Below are 20980 nucleotides of genomic sequence, written 5' to 3'. Positions count from 1 at the left end.
TTTTGGGGAGGGATAAAGTGAGGGGGTAGGCCGGAGTTGCTCAGGTCTGGTATCACTTCTGTGGTATTTGGAATAAATCAAATTAAGCATTTATCCAGGTCAGTAGCTCAAGGTGTGATTACTTCTTCCCCATTTGTATATTTATCTTTCTGTGGCTTTTTAGTCCCTGTCACTGTTTCACTCTATTCACAACTAAAGATAAAGGATGCTGTCAAAAATGTCAGTGTTGTTTTCCTGTCGTGGAGGGTTTTTAGTGAGCTAGCGATGTGGGTGTTTCTTTATAGAACATATAGAAATGTAAGTCCTGATTTGTACTGCAATAAGATTAGTACACAAGTTTACGTGCACGAGTAAATTGGTTGTACAACATTGTGGGATAGTGCCTCTCTCCTTAGGTGTGGAGACAATGTTTGCTTGCTTCTGCCTTGTTTTACTTCTTTGGGGTAGGATAACGTCCTTACTTGGCTACGTGCGATATCCAGAAGCTAGTTACTAAGCAAGCAATTCTGTGAGCTGAGAAGCTGACCAAGTCTAGTTTTTCTGCAGTATTGTAAGATGCATATGCTTTAGGAGGCATACTACAATGTCCTTTGATCTTTAATTGGGGAGAGAAAGTGATTTGTGGCAGTACTGCTGTGACGAAAGTAAATAAGGAAAAAAAAAAAGAGGGGTGATACATACAGCTCTTGAAAATGCTTTGTCAGATGAAGCTATCAAAATAGTGTCCTGCCAGCCCAAACAAGAGAAACCATTAAGAGTAAATATTGTTGCGTGGTTAGAGAAATATTGTATACTTAAGGAAAGTAATTTTAAGTTTATTTCTAAAAAAAGTACAGTATTTTATTTAGAAGGTTTAATTTAGGTTTGATAACAGCAAAGCAGAGCAATAGTCTAGGCTTGGCAATTTTTCAGAAGCTGGGTTTTACAAACTCCCAGAGAGCTTTTAGTATTTTTCTTTTAATATTTGGGTAATTATTTTAGACTCTGCTGCCTTGAATCTGCTGTTACTAGAAAAGTGGAATAGTGATATAGTGGGCCCTCAGACCGACTGTATAAAACTCCACCTAGAAAACAAGTCTTACTGGTATTGTGGCACTCAGATTCTAGAAGGTGCCTCTCTCCTGTCTTTTTTCCCCCCTCATTAAAATGGAAACTTATTCAGAATTGGCCAATAAAAAGGAAAGTCCTCTATTGCAATAAGAACAAACAGTTTGCTTTCAGCGGTGGTGTGCAACTGATGCATTGTCCAAAGCCCCTGTTTGCAACTCATGTTTGGTTTTGCCTAAATCTGTCTATTGTGTAAAATAAGGCAGTTGTCCACCCTTACCCTGACTGCAGCACAGTGTAGGGGTGATTTAGTCTCAGATCCTTTGAGGGGTGCTACCTGTTCTCTTGCAGGTGCTGCCACCGCCAAGTGACTCGGCCTGGGCAGCTGAAAAGCCACGGTTCAGCTCTGCTTATGCTTGCATGTATGCTTAAACCAAGTATAGGCTGAATTTGGCATTGATGCCCACCTTGAGATGGGCAGTGTGTTAGAGCTGCAGGCAATGAGTGCCCAGCGGTGGATTTATTTTGGAACGTGCTGCTGGATGATGGGTTTTGGTTTGAATGATGGGGTGTACAGGACTTGGGCAAACCTGAATGTGGAATTGAGAGGATGAGGACAGCACACAGGACTGTATTGATTTCCTAATGGCATTTTAGAGCAACCAAAAGTAAGGATAAGATATTCCAAGCAAAATAAGCTGTGACAATTACATTTTCTTCCCTGTTTCATAGTGTTTTGTCAAACCACAAGAATAAGAGAAAATCTTTCATTGTTTTATAGTATATTCACTGCACTTTTCTAGTGTTCAAGTAAGAGCTCTAATGACATATTTTCCTCTTGCTGAGTCTGAGGTGCATGTAAAAAGAACTGCAAAGATCCTTTTAATCTGTAGTATTGGGTGACAACCTTCTCCCATTGCGCATGTGCACTTAATCCTTCCATAGCTGTCATGTTGCAATCTTGGGGTTTCATGTTAATGATCAAGCACATCGGAAGCTCATTATGAACCTGAATCTGAGGAGCCCTAATGAATCTTCTGCAGTCCAGTGGTTGAAATCTCTTGGGTCATGCACTTGTTTTAAATGTAGCAATACTTTTTCCAGTTTCTTACACAGTACCTGTCATCTTTTTCCTGTTGAACTGTGCCTATTCTCAAAGGAACCAATACCTTGTTGTAGGATGCAATAACATTGCTTTTTGTGAGCAGTTAACCTTTCCTCTTGAAGCATCTTGACGTCTGGTTTGCATTTCTACTGCAATCATACCCTTTGCCAAGACCTTAAAGGCCTTTCCTGCAATAATTCTGGTGCTGTATCCTAAATGACTTTTGATTCATTGTGTGCTTTGTGCTTTGGTACGCTGCCCATGATTTAAATTATTTTTACAGACCGTAGTCTCCCAGAAGAGCCATGTAAGTGTGATAGAAGCCTTGCTTATTTAGCTGTATAGCTAACCTGCTTTTCTTAGTATCAGACTACCCTGTATTGTATATGATCTTTCTTGTACAGTAGAACTGCTTTCTCACACAGGAGCTAAAGACAGTATTTCTTTGACAAGGAGTCAAGGAGCTGGTTAAAAATTACGCCATTGTTTCCTTCAGGAAGCACCAACTATACTTTGCCTTGCAGTTGGAACAAATACATATTAACAGGAAGCTCCATCTGATAGACCTAAGCTAACACAAACAGAGCATTCGCACTTCGTCTGTTGAAGTTTTTTTGACGGCAAGTGACAACTGAGAATAGTCATCCGTCTACCAGCTTGACCTGTGTAGGGCATAACAGAGAGGAAGCGTGTGTTGTACAGGAAACTCTTGTAGCCAGTTCCTGGAGGGAATCATGCTTCTCCGCATGAATGCAAGTATGCTTCCCCTTCTGCTGGGCATCCTCATGCTGCAGAGAGGCTGGAAGATGGGAAGGGGCTGTACCCCTCCTTCCTTCCCCTGCCTCAAAAACAAAACAGAAAAAGATAAGAGAAATCCTTAGAGAAAAATCATGCAAAGGGCCTGTGTGGCCAGAGGTTTAAACCCCCACCTTTGGTTTTTTGTTATCAAGACTAAGGCACTTTTTTTTTTTCGACTTGTTTCATCTTCAGCTATGGTTTGTGTAGGATGCTGGTCTCTTCCAACTCCTTGCTACAGTGATATTCCACACCCCCCCCCCCCCCCCCTTTGCCCTGTTTAATGGATCTAGACTCAAATTAAGATTTATATATTTTTGGAAGTTAAATGATTCTCTCCTAAGCGGTTAGCTGAACTGGTTAGGCAGCACAGCAAATGCAGTTATTATGCAATTTTCATTCAAGGATTAGAGAGTTTACAGCCATACTCTGGAAGAAAAATACATGTGTTGATAAAATTTCAAAGTTGGCCAAAGGTATGGGCAAAGATAAGTTGAAGTATAGGGCTCCTTTATTCTAATCATGTACCTTCACCAGACTATTCTCTTAAAAACAAACACTTTTTTTTTTTAATGGAGGAAGTGATGGAGGATCTCTGGTCCATCAATTGCATAATTGAATGCTCATTTAGTCTCCTATTAGTAGACTGGCACTGTGCTCTGGTGGTTTGTAGTCATGACAGAATTAGTGTCTTTCCAGTGTTCAGTTCAGACTTGCTATGCATAAGACCTACGCATACAGGATATTTGTGTGTGAATTTCAATACGGATGAAAGTTTTCTCTGCATGGTGAAATCCTGTTTCTTTTTCTAAAAAAAAAAAAACCAGCCCTATCTGAGTTTCTCAATTTTAAAAGCACCAGTTGGTATTTGTACTTAACACTATACCTTGATAATGATCCATAAAATAATTTCCCACCCTGTATTAGCTTCCTGGCAATGCTGTTTATGATCTAGAGGCCTTTCCTCTCTCTTATTGTCAGCTGTCCTCCATTTGACAAGTTCTACCTATTCCCTTTCTAACTTCTACCTTCTATTAGAATTTTTCCTCAGGCAATCCCAAAATGCCTTGAATGAGAGAATAAGAAAGAGCTGGTGCCTAGCTGCAGTAAGAAATTACTTGATATGGATTAGTATGAATGTTTACCTAGCTGCACCATGGAAATGACTGTGCAGTACTGCGTGAGGTGGTTAGGGATTTATGTTGACTTGTAGTAATATAAACCTGTTCAGGTTTTTCATCAGGATTTTCCTGATGAAAATTAAGTAAGGAATGCCTTCTCTGGCCTGGAATGGGCCAGAATATATGACAAAGTGAAAGAGTGATCCCGTCTTCAGTGTGTATCTTACCTGAAGTTGTCTATCTAAATCCTCGTTGCAATAACTCCTTCTGTTGCCTGGAAAGCTGAGTGAAAATGACCTTTTAGGATACCATTGACCTTTGTGTTCACAATCTGAAAAGTGTCAGTATGTGTAAGCCATGGAGATGAAAGACAAAATAATGATACTGTCCTGTGTTTTAATGAACTAACATGAACTGGATATGCAGCAGCATTATAGTTTGCAAATCGTGATGATCAAGATAAGAGTCTGCCTATATTTAATCTGCACACTCTTGTCGTTCATTCTCAATGTCATCCTTCCAGTTCTTCTAAAGCTGTATGCTTAGAGGAGGTTAAACTTTGTTTGTATTACTTTGTTTACCTATGAAACCTATCACAGTTAAAAGCTAAATGGCAAAAAAAGTTATTTACTCTGTAAAAAACAAACAAACCAAACCCCACAAAACAGAAAACTACCCCCACCCCCCAAGTTACAGGGTTGGTGAGGAAGTTGCACGGTTGGTGGTTGATCGTGCATGTGCAAGGGCACTGATAGTTGGATACCATCAAAATTGATAGCTGTAATGAATAAAAGTTGTTCAAAAGTAAAGAGCAGACTTAAGCTAGATCTTACATGACATTAAACAAGGAAAAACTGGCTGTCTTCCTGGAGGGATAGGACTCAAGTTGGGTCTACATAAATTGAGCTTAACTTCGCATCTCCCTTCTCATCTATTAAATGTTTTGATGTTTCAGCTTAATTTAGGGCCTAATGACAACCTTTTCCAGGTTCATGGAAAGACTCCCACTGAGAGTATGTAAGAAACACTGCAAGAAGGAATAAAATCTACCCACATTTTAATACTGGTTTTGATGCTGACAGCTGCATGTGCATGAGACTATATTAATCTGGTGTGTAAGTACTGCCAGCTTGTCTCATGCACCTTTTTTTAAAATGTTCCTGGTCATATCACTGAACATATTTTATAAGCCTTTATCAGTTCTTGTACCTGTGACATTTACGAAATGAGCATTGTTATCTTTCAGTAAATGGTTAATTGTTCCTTTGATCATTCCACACATTGTTTCAAGCCACGAAAAAAGACATGCTAATGTTCTAAAACCATAGCTAAATACACAAAAAAAGCAGCAGCTCAGGGCTGGAGGCTGCAAAGTGCTGATAGCTACCTATAATGTGTCAAGTTTCTGCAGCTGCCGCTGAGGTCAGTGAAAAAGCCCTAAGTCTGGATCTGTTCTGAAAGTTGAAATATATCCTAGACTAGTTGGAAACCAGTAAATCCACTTTTAGCTCTTAATATATTCCCAGTATATTTCCTATATATTGCTAAATATAGCGCATATACTAGCTGGTCATGTTTACCTGTCATCTGTATGATTCTTTCCTGGAAAAGCTCTGACTTCTCAAACCTGTTTGAGACAAAAAAGTATCTAAATTGTCTAGCTGACTTCATGGAGTAAGCCAAATTTTATTATTTATTATATGTTTGCCCACATACACACACCTATGCACACACTGTCTCATGTAAGTCTATATACACCTGTGTCTATGTATGTGCTTTTCTCTTTAATGGGTATTATAGCGTAGATGCACGTCCCAAGTCTGTATACAGGCTTGGATGTACATGAGCTCAGAGTGTTACTGGAGGGCTGCACAATGATGTTGTTTCATGTGCACTGAGATGGCTCCACTTCTGGGTATGACTCCAGCAGGCATGCAGTGCCTGTAAAAAAAACTAGTTGAAGAGACAATGACAGAAACTGGCTTCTAGGAAAACAGTGCTGGCTGTCTGAGAGGAAACGGGTTACCTTGTAATAGTCTACTGAAAATGGAGTCCGTGAAAGAAAACGTCTGCTGCTTTGTAAGTGTTAGTGTCCACACTGCTTTAATAGAGGTTTCATAGTTTCACATCCAGAAGTACAGAGATGATCAGGCACCTGCAAATTCTTGGTGTTAAAAGAAATACAGCAGTGTTAGATATGAGTAAACCACAAAGCTAAGTCTTTCTGAGTGCATCTACTGATGCAGTATCTGTGGTTTACCTATATGCAGCCAGATGCTACTTTGTAACCTGGGACAGGCAATATGAAAGACTTCACACGCTATCGCCTCATCTCTAGTGCTTGCTTGGCCCCATAATCTAAGAGTTAGATCAGAGCTGATGAAAGCCTGTACTCCTCATTGCTCTGCTTCCTTTCTTGAAGATGGTCACATTTGTGCATAGAGGGTAAACAAGCCAACAGGTTTCAGGAGATAAAAGATTGGTGGTTTCCAAGAGACTAAGCCTTTTCTGACTGCTAAAGTTAAAGAAATTCCAGTGTTCTGCTTTCTGTCTCTCCTTTAGAGGAAAAAGATATTACACCGGAGTCGTTAGGGCGGATACAATGGTGAATGTTTGTTCTGCTACCCCATATACAACTGGTGAGATCAGGACGGGACTGTATGCTTAGTGAAGTGTTCCAGAGTGGTTGATGCTACTGGTTAAACCATTCATCTGTCTTAGATCTTTAAGTCCCTGAGTGATATTATGTAGGAGCTAAGGTATTTTTGATTTCTTTTTTTTACTGTGAGACACAGAAGCAAGGCTGGCTAAGGAATATGCTTTTCCCTTGTTATGTTACAGTCAACCAGCTTAAGAGTAAATGACTGTTCTGTGAAGTCTAATGAGTGTTTTGTGATTAGCACATACATTGGACAGCCCACATTCAGTTTGCCTAATTTAAATCTCCATGTTTAGAGTCTTCACCTGCTCAGCAGCTGAAATAACTAAACGTTTTGCAGAGTAACTTGTTTTGCATGTGATATAAATTGTTCCCTGAAGGTGTCCTGTGTCTTTCCACCAACAACAGAGCTTTGACATGCAGGTGAGGCTTAGTTTGTCTGAAACAAAAGCTCGCTTAACTTAGCTATCTGGAATTATGTGGTTGATTAGGGTAGGGCTAATACATCTGTCTAGCGGTAATTTGTCTAATGCTTCTTATTGTAAGGTTGGTTTCAGTAGTTTGTCTGATATTAACTGGTTGGATGAACAGTTTATATGCTTAGCATCTGTATCAAGGTGAGTACTTTCTTGGGAAAATGGGGAAATAGTGATCACAGTAAAGCAATATTAAGAGTGATAGGGTCATTTTGGTCATGTTCTAATTGTAACGTTTGTTTTGAAAAAGTATACCAATTTGGGGGCTTTGAAATTTTGTCTTCTGTTGTCAGGGTTGTACCTCTGATTTTTCCCTGTGAAGATTCACGCAAGTTCAGTAACATTCTAAATACTTGGGGGAAAAAAATCACAGCGCTCGTGTGGTTTTTCTGAGCTTTCTGAGGCTTGACAGTTAAATTTCCCCAGGATGACTTTTTGCATAGAGTAAATTCAAGTTTGAGGCAGAGTCTGTCCTTGCAAATTTTGTTCATAACTATTTAACTACTGTTGCCTTCTCTGCTGTCAACAAGTGAAAGTAGGCAGTAACCAAATCTGTGCTCCACTTCTGGCTGAATAGAGGGGAGGTAGCTGTCAAAAAAAAGAAAAAAAGTGGCAAACTTCTCCTATTCGCCATGTTTCTGGTGCCTGACTCCCTCCTTATGCTTCAGAAGTGGAGGAGGAAGCCACTAGTGCTGAAACAAAAACCGGGTAAGAGTTGCGTGTTGGAAGGAAACGAACAGCAGGCTGATGCCAGAGGACGACCATGTAGTTTTTTCTCTCTTAATTTTGCACCCTCTGTTCCTTATGTGCAATTGATCTAGTCTCCGAAGCGAAATAGTGATGCCAGTGTGACAGGGTTAGCAGCTTAGCTGTGGTGCTCCACGGGCACGGCTGTGCTAGTGGGGCTTGTGGGCATCTTCTCTCTAATGCCAAAGAAACAGATGAGAAGCAGCAATATCTGACCGAACATCTTTGTTTCGCTTGGGATAATGTGTATTTGTGGGTATGAAGGTGTCTCATGCTTCAGTCTGGAAAGAGCCCAACAATAAATTTCAAGAGTTTTTCTGGGGGTGAAAAAAATAATAAAATTAGTAAGACTGAAACAGATCCATGTGCGTGAAGACCCATCACAGTAGGTAGTGCGGTGACTGGCATGTGACGCAGTTCTTGTGTTAGCCTTCAATTTCTCTAACAGTAACAAGCAGAGAGATCTGGCAAACAATTTACCCTAAGTTTATTTTCCTGTCACTTAGGCACACAAGCTTTCACCTTTAATCCTTATTAGGCTCTCTTCAGCTGTGTTTGTTTAGGAAAAGCACAGAAATGGGACAGTCTTTGCTTTGGTGCCCTCTCGTGGTCTTGGGTATTGGCTGAGCTTACACTTTTAACAAGTCTACTGCTCTCAAGGGATGTAATAAGTATCAATTGTTACTGCTCAAGGTGTATTCAGACAGCTTACACCATCCCATGCAACTTGTTGTTTGCTATGAACTGGTACTTCCATGTATGTTGGACTTCTTATCCAGAGACCCTTAGCTACCTCCGTGTAATTCAACCCAATTATGTTCATGGTGTCATGTGTATCCGTCTTAAGCAGTTGTGGGAATACTGCAGCTAGAAGGGCTGGACATTTGGGGAACATTTATGTTATGTTTCAAATGACTGGCTCATCTTTGCGTTCCTCTGCCTTGTCTGCATACCTTACTTCTATTTAAGAATGGTCAAAGTTAGAGATAGAAGGTAAAATGAGAAGATTTTAGAGATACGTCAGAAACACCCATGTATTTATACTTTGCCTAGGTAAAAGTATATGCTCATACGTGTGTTTGTGTTGATATGTGATAATCTCAATCCTAATAACTTCAATTCATTATCACTTACTAATTTGATTTTTGTACCTAATTACCTACAAACTTCCTCTCCACAATTTTGTACTGTATTTACAATAGCATTTGCTATGTGTGTGTTAGACTTACACGCGCTGTATTTTGAAGTGATCATTGGGCAGTCTAGCTTATACTGTCAACTTTGACACATTTTTGTTTTCTTGAGTGCTTGGCCTTTCAAAAGATTCACCCAGTGAAGTTCTCACTTACGTGAAAAAAGATAAAGGTTCTGGGTGACTTCAGCTGAGCCATGCCAGTTTGCATCCACTGATGTCCTGTTTTAATATTTCTCCTCTTGAGTTCAGTTTTATTCATTATGTCAATTCTTCTTTGTTGTTTTTCTGAGGTAAAAAAACTGATTAACCATTTTAGAGATCTGTAAGGGGGAGATGATTTAGTTACTGGATTTTGCAGCAAGTTTCTCTCAAGTGCAAAGGATTGGTGTTGCTTGTCTCAACAGAATTGCGAAAAATATCCCTAACAACTAGCTCTGTGTTTAATAAGTGAATGTTTTAAGTCGTCTTTATTGCTCATGTCATGTTTTAAAAAGAAACCTACAGTTGTTTGGGAACTGGAAGCTGCCTATGCCTAGTGCGTAGCAGATAGCATCCAGTTTGGATCTTAAATGTTTTGATTCCCAAACGCCTTATGGTTCTTTAAGGCAAGCAGGAGTCCTGTGGGGCAGTGGGCATAGCTGAAGCTGCTCGGGGCAGGGGTTTGAAGGCAGAGGCTGCAGGGCTGGGAAGCCTGCTTTTCCAGCTGGGGGAAGAGGCTCTCTGTGGGCTACAGGCAGTTGGGCTGAGTTTGCTGCAGCTCCCTGGCGATCCTGAATCTTACCTTGGGAACCAGGGCCTCTTCCCTAAGGACTGACTCAGGCAGGGGGGACCAGGGAGCAAACCCTTATATTCTCACTCTCCCTCTGATAGTTGCTTTGAAATTTTGTTTTATTTAAAAATGGAATTAGATCTAGGTTGTGTTTCAGATGCCAAATGTCAGATTTTTATTTACCTGGGGCCTTTTGGGAATTGGTTATAAAAGACAGTGTGGGCAGAGCCTGTTAAGCTCTGGCTTAGTTGGGATTTCTCTTTGCAGTTTATCAGAATTTGGAACAGCAAAAAGGCAAATATTTGAAACATGTTGGAGGGGTTGTGTGGTGGTGATTCAGCTGTAGCAGCCCTTACAATGGGAGAGAACAAGGAATGCTGTTTTCCTGAGGGGCTAGGAAACAGCAAGTCTTAGAGGTAGGCTAAAGCTAATGTTATTCTGCTGTTTCATTTGATAATTTCTAACCCAAAAGCTCAGTGTCTGAGGAGCAATAAACATGAAGCAGGATCACTCCAAAGTTACCAACTGTGTTTTAAGATAATTCAATACCAGTGACATTTCTGGGTGTACAGATGATTTGTAATGGCATGATTATCTGTCCTTCCTCTAGGTTCTTACTAGACTGCATTACATTCTTTTTATTTTTCCTTTTTTTTTATTTACAGCTTCCTTATTGTGCTGATATGCCTTATCTTCAGTGTGCTTTCTACAATTGAACAGTATGCAGCTCTTGCTACAGGGACGTTATTTTGGATGGTATGTATGTGGACATTGATGTGATTGATGCATGTTTGTTCTTAATGTGCAAATTCTGATCTCCTGAGCTAATACCGTATCAAGGAGAATGCTCCTTATGGTTTAATTGACAAGAGGCTTTTCTGCTTTTCCCTAATGAGTCTGTAAAGCCACAGAAACACCAAAAGTCATGGTAGCACAAAAACCAAGTCTTACCCTATATGGCCTATACACATGGCTGTTCTAATAAAGCTTGAATCCCTCATATTGCTCAGGCGAATCCATTTTTCAGCCATACTGAAGACCAGACACCTGACCACAGGGAGGGGGAAAAGTAAGTGGAAGTCCTTTCTTTTAGTTGATGTCAGATTCAGCTTTCTTTCGCAAGTGGAAAACTCATATATTTCCATCGACTTTAGAGCAGCTTGCCTTACCTGTCTTACCACTTCCCCTTCAGTAGAGAAAACATAATTACCTTTTGTTTATAGTACAATAGTGCTGCAACAGGTATGTATCAAGAAATGTTCCAAGAGTATTACTGTCCCACCAGCTTAGATTTCATTGAAAAGCCTTAGTTTTGAACTTGGAGAGGCATGATTTTAAACATACAAAAAATGTGTGGTGGGGTACCCCCTGCTAAATCATTGATTTCTCTATATTTGTAAATAAATGACCATTATTTTACTTGTGAAAGCACTGTCACTGTATTGAGAAAATGCTAACTAGCAATTTAAATGTTTGCTCAAAATAGTTCTTGTAGCAGTGCACCAGTAATAGCATCGTTATGTATGATATCATTATTACCATGAAAAAGTTCACTTAAACCCCCCATTGATTATAATAAATTTTGTCAATTTATCTATTCAATATGCTAAGGTTTTATACCTTATATGAAAACTGTAAGAATAAGAATCTAGTTTATTAAATTTAGTGTCACTCACACGGTTTCTATTTAAGGTATCTTCATGCCTGGTATGTTACTTTTAACTAGCTTGTAAGATATTTGAACTCCGAGGTGTAACATTATAATTAGTTGCCAGCTAAGAGAGTCTATACATGTATTTCTGCATCCAGTACCTTTTCTGTTTTGTGGTTTGGGGGTTTCTTTTTGTACAGATTTAAGTTTTGTGGTTTGTGTGGGTTTTTTGGTTTTTTTTGTTTGTTTTGTTTTTTTAAATCCATACCTAGTAGTTATGGATACTTTTGCCAATTTCTGTGATGGATTTCACTTGTGATAATATCTCACTCATTTTTGCAATATATCATAGTATTTTCCACGTGTGTTGTTTCAGTGAAATAACTTCTAGTGACAACATAACCATTGACGTTTCTTTTCTTTTTTTTCCCCCTCCGTGAAATCATGGAACTCATTTTGTGAGTTCATACTTATTGCTGTATGTATTGTCTGTGTGCGCGTGTAATACATTCAGTGTAATGTGTATGCAATGTGTTCAGGATTACATAGAATGTATGTAATAGCCAGTATGTATTGGGTGTTCATACTATTCTGTATTATCTTGCTTTCTAAGTAGTGTGAATCAGTGCTCCTGATATATATAATGAGAAAAACTATGGTTAATTTTTAACATTGAAATCCTACTATCGTGGTTTCTTGGGAATTCAGCAGTTGTGTGTTTGTTCAGAGTTGGCATATTCTGATATTGTTTTCTTAAAGGATTAACTGGTGATTTTCAAGAAACTTAAGGGGATTACGGTGATCCATTGGTCCAGAGCAGTAGATGGGCCAATGTGCTCTCTGCTCTATCCAGTTTTGGTGGGACTTTCAAAGGAGTTGTGGCACCTTGCAACACAAATATAAATGTCATACTCTGGTTCCTGTTAGTGTCTACCCAGTAAAATTTCTTATTCTCGTCTTATTTTAAGATTTTACTTTCACTCTAATTTATCATTACAAGCTGTCCAAATCGGATATAACTGAATTCTTAAGGGGGGGAGTTAATAACAGATGACTGGTTGAAGAAAAACTGTAAAATGCAAAGAAAGAAGTAAAAAAGTGTAACAGCATACAGGGATTAAAAAACAAGACAGGAAAAAAACAACGGTGCAAGCTTCCAACCCAAATGGTGATGTAAGGAGACTTACTAAAGCTTAAGGGAAAGCACTCTTTCTACTGCTTTGTGGTAGGAATTAATTTCTCTTTTGTGTTTGTAGAGGGACTTTTAATTATACCACAATAACAGTTTTAATTTGGAGCCAGATAATGAAAGTAGGTAACATTGGTGTTTTAGGTGAGCAAAGAAGGGCAAACAAGTTGATTTATGAACTAATAACTGAGTGAGAGAGACCTCAAAAGAGCAGCAGTGTAGCAACAACCTGCCAGGAGGAGTATGGGAATCTTGAAGAAAGCTTTTCTGCTTGGGCTTAACTGGGACAGTGAGAAAGAGGGAACTTTCGGCCATGTGGAATTTGAAGTTTGAGACCGCCAGTCATTCCATGAAACTTGAGTTATACTGCCCGTGTGTGTGCTTTGTGAGATTAAAATAATTAACAGTTAGAGGTCTTTAACTCTTTCTTCTGAAGATTATAAAATTGCGTCCATCTTTCCCTATCTGCATTCCAGAGGGAAAATTACTGAAGCTTTGTCGGGGGCGGATTGCCTTTTATTTAGACATAATTTCCTACGTAGGGTAGAATTCTCTCTAAATGAATTATGCTTTGTAGTGCATCAAATATAAGGCTGAGGTAGTGGTACCAAATGTGCAGTGTCATGCTTTGATATTTTGCCTACTTGAAATTTGTGCACTTGTGTTTTGGGGAGGGCAGGCTATGACCAGGCAGCCATAGGCCTGGAAATGCAAGAGATGGCTGTATCATGCTGAATGTCTGGAAACGAGTGCTCAGAGTTAGCATGTGGGCATGCTGAGCTGAGCAGCCCCACGGAGCTTACTGCACGGGCACTGTAAATCTGATTCATCTTGAAAATGAGATGGAATAAGCACGTGTGTGTGTTATCTGCAAACTAGTGTTGTCACAGAATCCCTTCTGCAGCCCACTTCTGAATTGCATGGCATTGAAGATGCAAGTTGGGAAAAGTACAGAATCCGTTCCTTCTGACTGAAAAACTATTCAAACAAGACTGTTGAAAAGACTCCCAATTAAGAGCTATACTGCTTTATTTCCTCCACGTAGCCAAAGTATTTTGCTCTGACCCAGTGAGAGATCTAAGCACCTACACAACTTTAGCAGACGGTCTTTTTGAAACCAGGGAGACTGGTCACATTAAAGTTACACATAGAAGCTGAGTGTGCCCTTTTTCATGGACAAGAATTTAATGCTTCGATAATATAGTCATACAAGATATTAAAATTATATGAAAATAAGAGCTAAAAAGGTGGTTGAGATTATATGTATGTATCATTTCCCTTTTATTCTGGAGCTGCTTGTGTTAAAATATCACCTCCCATTACCAGAGGAGGAAACAGAAGACTTATGTTACCCATGATTTTAAAGCATTTAAAAATGCTTCTATTTTTCATAACAATAAGAAAAATGCAAGCTTAACATCGGAAAAGTAAACAAGGGAAAGTTTGTATGTGTTCCAAGTGGTGTTCCAGATTTAGACAAAAAGCTTACAATTAGCTGTTGAATCTCTCTCTACTTGTCACCACACTTCACAAGGCAAAGAGCCTTGATGAAAGCTATACCTAAATGCAGTTGTAATGGGAGATTAGGAGAGAATTGGCCTTTTGTTAGTTTCCAGAATGCAGTGAAAACTGTTTAAATTTGCATGTGTTTATTTTATCTTTTTTTCACTAGATGGTGCTGTTGGAGGGGTTTGACTCCAGTTACTCGTTGGCACTTGCCCAGTGTGAGCTGGAGTCTGAGCCAAGACTGTGAAAGGATCATCATTTTGAAGGGTATATGTACACTTGGCCCATTTAAAATAGTGGTGCGGGAGAGCTTTTGCCATGACTCATAAAGAGAATGTGGTATATCTGTGTAAAAATTGATTTTGAGACTACAATATTTAAACTATGGAAAAAAGTAATTCAGAGATGTATGTTCCCAGAGAGGCCATATTTTTCTTTTATTTTCATAAGCAAGGATTTTATGGTGCCAGAACACAGCAGAATGCTGTTATCTCAGCATGATCTAAGAAAATCCAAGTGCCTGATCCAAGGGGATTAAATATTCTGCTGAACCAAGGGATATTTAGTGTGCCTGAAAAAGCTATTTTCTGGTAGGAATCTCATTTCAATATTGATTCCAACAAAAAAAAAAAGGAAGGGTATGTTTTTATGATAAAAGTATAAGCCCTTTCCAGATTTGTTTTGAGTCCCTTTTCTACTTTAGCATACTTCTTACTAAAGAGATTAAACAATTTTTAAACAGTAAAAAGACTATCAGTTAAGATAAAAACTAATGGCTTTGGGTGGTTAACATTTATGTTATTGTCATTGAAATTATTCCTACAATTAAGAGAAAGTGGCACAGAGTCTAGGCCTATGAGAGATCTAGTTTTTATTTCTTTTTTTTAATAGATCCTTTTGAGTATAAGCCTTGGGTTTTGTTTTCTGCAGGGTTTTTTGGGTCTTGTGAGAAAGAAGGAAAAATACCTACAGGTCTTGATTCTGAAGATGGTCTTCACAGAGAACAAATGCTTCAAATAGCTCGAAATGGTTCCAGCACTTTTTTTTTCTGATTATCTTCCTTGGTTAAGAAGGCCAAGACAGAGACTTACGGCCTGGGCATTGGTGCATTTTCATCCTTTTGAAAAATTAAACGGGATTAGTGTCTGTAAAGGATGCCTGGCGATAGCTCTACAGACTGATCTAGTCTACAGATTCTCTCTGAAGAATAACTGTAGCTGAGAAAGTGAAAAATTTGTCTTTGCAGCCTCAGTAATGTCCCCTGGTCTGACCCAAAGTGAGGTCAGCTGGTGTAGAAGATGTGTGTGTGGTGGACTCATGCTCCTTAATCCTTTTCCTTTGCTGGACCTGCAGATAGACCTGTCCAGGGAATCACTTGCTGCAGCATTTCCTTTCTGTCACTTCATTGATAGCTGAAGTTGAGAATCTCAGCTTTCATTTAAAGTCTGCTTCTCTACATTTTAGTTTGTAGTAAAAAGGCCAAATGTGAGTGATTCGAAGGCTCAGGAAACATGAATAGAAATGAAGATTGCCCTCCCCCCTTTTAATTAGGTGACAGTATGGTTAGTAGCTGGAACAAGGAGCTTCCTCTGAATCTGAACCCAGGTGTTTCTCGCTGCGCTTCAGTCTGTGGTGCTGATGTTTGTAGCTGAGCTGTGCTGGCAGATAATGTGAGTGCTTCTAATCTGCTTCATTGCAAAATCAGCTGTGTTGGTTTGAAATGCTGCTGGTAGTAACATCTTAACTTGTTCCAGCTGTTCGCAAAGCAATCCCTTGTCAACTCCCCTGGTCTGTACAGGAGAATTATGTGTTTAATGTAAATGTGATGTTAAAGGGATTTAATTAATTTGGTTCAGAAGGTTGTGTGATCATGCTTTTAGTCCAGCTTAAATTCTGCTTTATGTCCATTCTGAACAGGTCTGAGGGAGCCAAATCAGATGCTTCTAAAGTGGAAATAAGATTGTCTGTTAGGGACAGCTGACATAGGCTTTAAAAAAAAAAAAAAAAGACAAACCTGTTGTTATTGTTTGGTGTAGATGAAGTCTGAGCTGAAGAGGAATGCCAGGAAGGAATGAAGAGGTGATATGGAAAGAAAGTGAGCTAAGACCAGTAAGGGAAAGATGAGCTGCTTTTTGTTTTTAAATGTGCTAAAAATCACTTGTAGCAGGGCGCTATAGTTTCCCTTTAAAATCTGTGGAGGGCAGCGTTGGACCACGCTGTGTCCCGTCTGGGGTGGCCAGATTCAGACCTTGGATGGTGTCCTGAAGTAGATAAAAATATCTTTTGGAAGAAGTGAACTATTAATAAAGAGATGGCTTTTCACACGGACTTGGGGAATTTTACATGAGTAATCAACAAAAATAATTCTGGGAGAGAGAGGTGGAAGAAAAGGGCTGTGTAAACGTTGCTGCCAGAGATGGCTCTGGCCACTTTGTGGTTGTAGCCACAAAGTTCATGCTGTTTGGCCTACCTGATTTCTCACCATGTGGATGGCTTTTAGAAAAACATGAGAACAATTAAAGCTTTCAGTGAAATGAATTGGACAAGTATTTGCATGGAGGAGAAAGAAAAAGATACAAAACTTGTTAACACACTGAAAGATTTCCAGTATGTTATGTCCTTCCAGGTGTGCTCTTGTTTTGTCTTAGATGTTTCCTTTTCAGTGGGGAAAAAAGAAAAAGGTTATTTGGCTAAACTTCTCCAAAGTTGCCACCAAAAATGACGTTTAGATGTGTATGATAAGAATAAGCAGTGATTTTTATAGAAAAGAAAACTCTTTTTACATATATTGCATACATTTCTTCTAGTAGGTTCAGAAGTTCTGGGTTTGAATTCTTATTTTAGTCTGTTACACTGGAGTGTGTATTTGGTAAAGACAAGCTTGGATGCAGAAAATTGGTTACTTTCATTTCTGCCTTTTCTAAGAACTATGAAAAAAAATAAATCCCTCCTCTTGGATTTCTGTACCTGTGGTGGCCTACCTGAACACTGTAATTTATTAAAGTCTGCAACTATGTCACTGTGAGTAAAGGAATCGGAATTTAGCATTTATCTCCACAGTACATGGGAATGAGATGGCTATGAAGCACTAAGCATTTTATTGGGGCTCAAACTCTGAAGACTAAGGCAGGCTCTAGGAAGAGTGACCTTCCTCAAGCTCGCGGCGGGGCTGGTGACAGATCGCAGGCCAGCGCGAACCACTGGTGATAGCTTGGTGCCGTCAGTGGGCTGCTCCGGGGCCTGCGTGATCTGACACGGTGATCTCCCTCGCTGGCAGCGTGGGGGTGTTGGCCAAAGACTGAAATGAGCGTGGTGCCAAGTTGTCCTTTTGCGCTGAGCAGGCTTCCCAGCTTTTCTTATGTGAACTACAGTAGCGTGACAGTTTTCTGAAAACTTTGCTTCTATATTGTATGCAGCATTTTGAAAAATAGGGGGATATGTGCTCCAGAGTTATCAGTAGTTCACCTGTTCTCAAGAGCTTGTGTTTGCTCTCGTAAGTCACAGAGTATACCGGTGGTCGGTTTCTTTTTTTTTTAGTATAGCTGCATTCCAATAAATTCTGTTCAAAGGTGCATCTAAGAAAATACCTTCACTGAAAAAAGTATGTTTCATTCACTGTTACATCTATTCACTTTGGTCAAGCTTTTTACTTAAGGGTTAAAGTTTGACTAAACTTTTCTGGGGTGTAAATCCATGTCAAACTCGGAGCATTTGCTTGGTAAACTCTAAAAGAAACATGGTAAACATATTTTCTTTGAAATGATACACATTTTTCACTATTTAATATTCTAGTAAACAAGCAAAGTAATACAAATTCCATCTTGGAAAAAAATTTAAAGCTGTGAAATGTTGGTGCATAGCAGAGCCAAGCAGTGAAAAGAAAGATTTTTTAAATTTAGGGTTTATCTGGATTAGTGTGTAATGTTTGCAGTGACAGGTGTTTCCTTTATGCTTTGCCCAAATGTCTGGAAAGTAGTTTGTCATTAAGTGCTACATTCAGTGTGTATCTCAATTTCAGTATAACTGGAGGGTCTATGGCTTTGTTAGGTCCTTGTTTTCACATCTGACCTCAGCCAGCTGGAGTCTATTGTTTTAAGCGTAATGTAACAGCTGACATAACATAACGGGTATCAAGCTGAAAAACTGAAACAGTGCAGTGAACTGGTGCAAAGAGAGGGGAAAGGGAGAAGTTGGGAAGGAGGGACAGGGGCAAAACTAGCTTCATGATTCAAAGTGGAAGCTTGCTGGCTTGTTTTCCCAGGGGAAATTAGCTAGGAAATAATGGGATGTGTCTGTTGAAGTTCTATTTGCAATTGATTACATATGATAGACTACTGAGACAGGTTTGAGTTTGCCAGCTGTCACTAGCTGGTGGCTCTTGAATGGCTTTAAGTGGCCCTTGGTAGGCAAAACTGGAATAAATTCTGCAGGTGTGGTGTAATTGTAGTGCAGGAGAGCAGTGAGTACCAATGTCTTAGAAGAAAGGAGGTTCTAGGAGTTAGGAGAGAGAAAATAGCTTAAATTGAATGCATTAAGAATTTTATTTTGCGATGTTGGATTAAGTGGGTTCAATTGACTAGCTAAAAACCAAAAGCAACTGGACTTCTTGGTGGCTTTCTTTTTCCTGGCAGTTTCTAAATAAACTCATTATTGCATTTCTTGACTTTTGCGTTTGATGGTAGGAAAGCACATCTCGGCACTGAGCACTAACTGCTCTTGGAAGGGGAATGGGTAAATGAACATCCTGTTAGAAACTCACCACGCTGAAAAAAGTGACAAGTATCTGACTTTGTGCACAGGGAAGGAACAAGAAGGTGTAGAGATCACCCTGTTATTTCTTCATATGTATTTATGTGTATGCTTCTTTACATATATATATTTCTATATATAGAGCATATTTCTATTTGTAGCAATGATTAGAAAAAATACTTCTAGCTGCATTTCATTTGTATTGAGTAGAGCCTCTGGCAGCTCCACCCTACTGAGAGTTTATACCATGGGTTTTGGAAGTCAGCACTGCGCGCTGGGTTTTTTATGTATATGGGTATAGGCGACCAAATTGGGTTCTACATTTATAAGTGACGTTTTTATAGCATGCGACTTGCAATTGCGCAGTATGTTTAACTTTGTGCGTATGACTAGTCATCATGACTTCAGCGGAGCTTCCTGTATGCATAAATATTAACAGGATTGGGGCGTAATAGGAAAGGTTTCTTGAATAGGGTCTGCTTGTACTTAGGGGTAACCTAGGAAGCAGGAGAGTTTGATTTATGTAACCTCAAGCTGTATTTATCTCACATTTAATGTTTTAACTTTATTTTTATCTAATTTACTTTTAGTTTGGTAGTATGAAAAATGTTAGCATGACTGAAGCATCAATTTTGTTAGACTTGTCTTGCACAAAAAGTTTCTGGGATTGTTCCTGTTATAATATGGGGCCCAGTCCTATTTTATCTCTGTAATCAGAAAGGTCTTGTGAAAGAGTTTATTAGAGCTGTTGAGTCAGTGGCTAGTAATACATAGCATGGGCATTTACGCTTTATCTCAGCTTATAAAATAAATTAATTTTGTTGTGGAGCTTAGAACTTGGTGTTTGTACTGAGCTGCTGGAGGAGTCTTTATAGCCCAGAAAGCTGCCGCATACTGCGTTTTCTGTTCTGGGTTCCTGGCATGTCCTGTGCCTTGGCTGTGAACAAGGATGGGTGCCCATGTGCCCTGGTAGCGACAGCATCAGTGGCTGTGCAACGGAGGAAGTTCTGCAGGTTTCTCTAAGTTGCCGCTAGGGACCGAACATTGGGACAGATGTCCTAAAACTTCTGCACTGCTCAGCTGTCCCAGTTGTTCATTGATTTCACAGACCCGTACCTTAGTGTATTGTTTACATCAGGTATTTCCACCTAATCTGTAGAACATGAACATCTTTTTAAGATGATGGGAAGTCAAGAATTGTTATTACCTCTCAGAAACAGTAGGACTTTGAAGAACTAACAAAATAACCAAAATGCCTCTTTTCACACCCAGTCTGTGAAAGCAAGCTATGTACTGCCTCACTTTGATGGTTTCCCTTATGCTAACGGCACTGCGGCTGATCCTTTTTTCCTCCAACATGCCATTAACATCGTGATTAAGGTACCTTTCAGAAACACTCCTTTTCGTTGCTGTTTCTGTCAGCTTGGCAGGATGTGTTTACACGTGGAATGCATGCAAAAGGAGTTGATTTACTTGTCCTTTATCCCTCTGCAGCTGTTCCCCAGACCAAGGTGAGAAAGGATGTCTGCTGTAGAGGTAATCTGACTATTCCATGGTTCCCTGCGGCAGGGTGGGTACAATGTATTTAGGTGCTGTTTTGGCTGCAACGTTGCAGAACAGTTTTAAATCAGAATACAAGCGTATAACTGACCTCCATCTGGCCTACAGGCAGGGAGCTTGACAGCTACTTTCTAGGAGCTGCTCCAAGTCATTGATTTAGTATATGAGACTCGGAATGAGTTACACTTAGTGGCCAGGGGAAAAGGGAGGAGAGAAAATTAAATATTTACTAATCTTATTTCTGTAATGCCTTACAAACACGAACGTACTTAACCTCGCAGCGTTCTTGGGAGGTGAGTATTAGCAGTTTTACGAGTACAATTGGGTGACCCAGAGCTTTTCCACCCTAACTTGGCTTTGTGAGATAAATCCTTCAGAGAAACCAGGCTGCACTTTCAAGAATGGGTTTCA

General features: G+C 39.6%; 1 protein-coding gene across 1 annotated transcript in view; it reads left to right on the top strand.

The window, feature by feature from the left end:
* KCNQ1 (potassium voltage-gated channel subfamily Q member 1) overlaps window positions 1-20980 on the top strand; it is a 357426-nt gene that overhangs the window by 40133 nt on the left and 296313 nt on the right. The window contains exon 2 of the mRNA XM_059825697.1: window positions 10580-10670. Within this exon, the coding sequence (XP_059681680.1) occupies window positions 10580-10670 (91 nt within the window). The remainder of the gene's footprint in view (window positions 1-10579; window positions 10671-20980) is intronic.

Source organism: Gavia stellata, chromosome 17 (assembly GCF_030936135.1).
Source record: "Gavia stellata isolate bGavSte3 chromosome 17, bGavSte3.hap2, whole genome shotgun sequence".
NCBI lineage: Eukaryota > Metazoa > Chordata > Aves > Gaviiformes > Gaviidae > Gavia > Gavia stellata.
The sequence above is the reverse complement of the archived record's forward strand: the minus strand, read 5'-3'. Positions and strand labels throughout refer to the sequence as shown.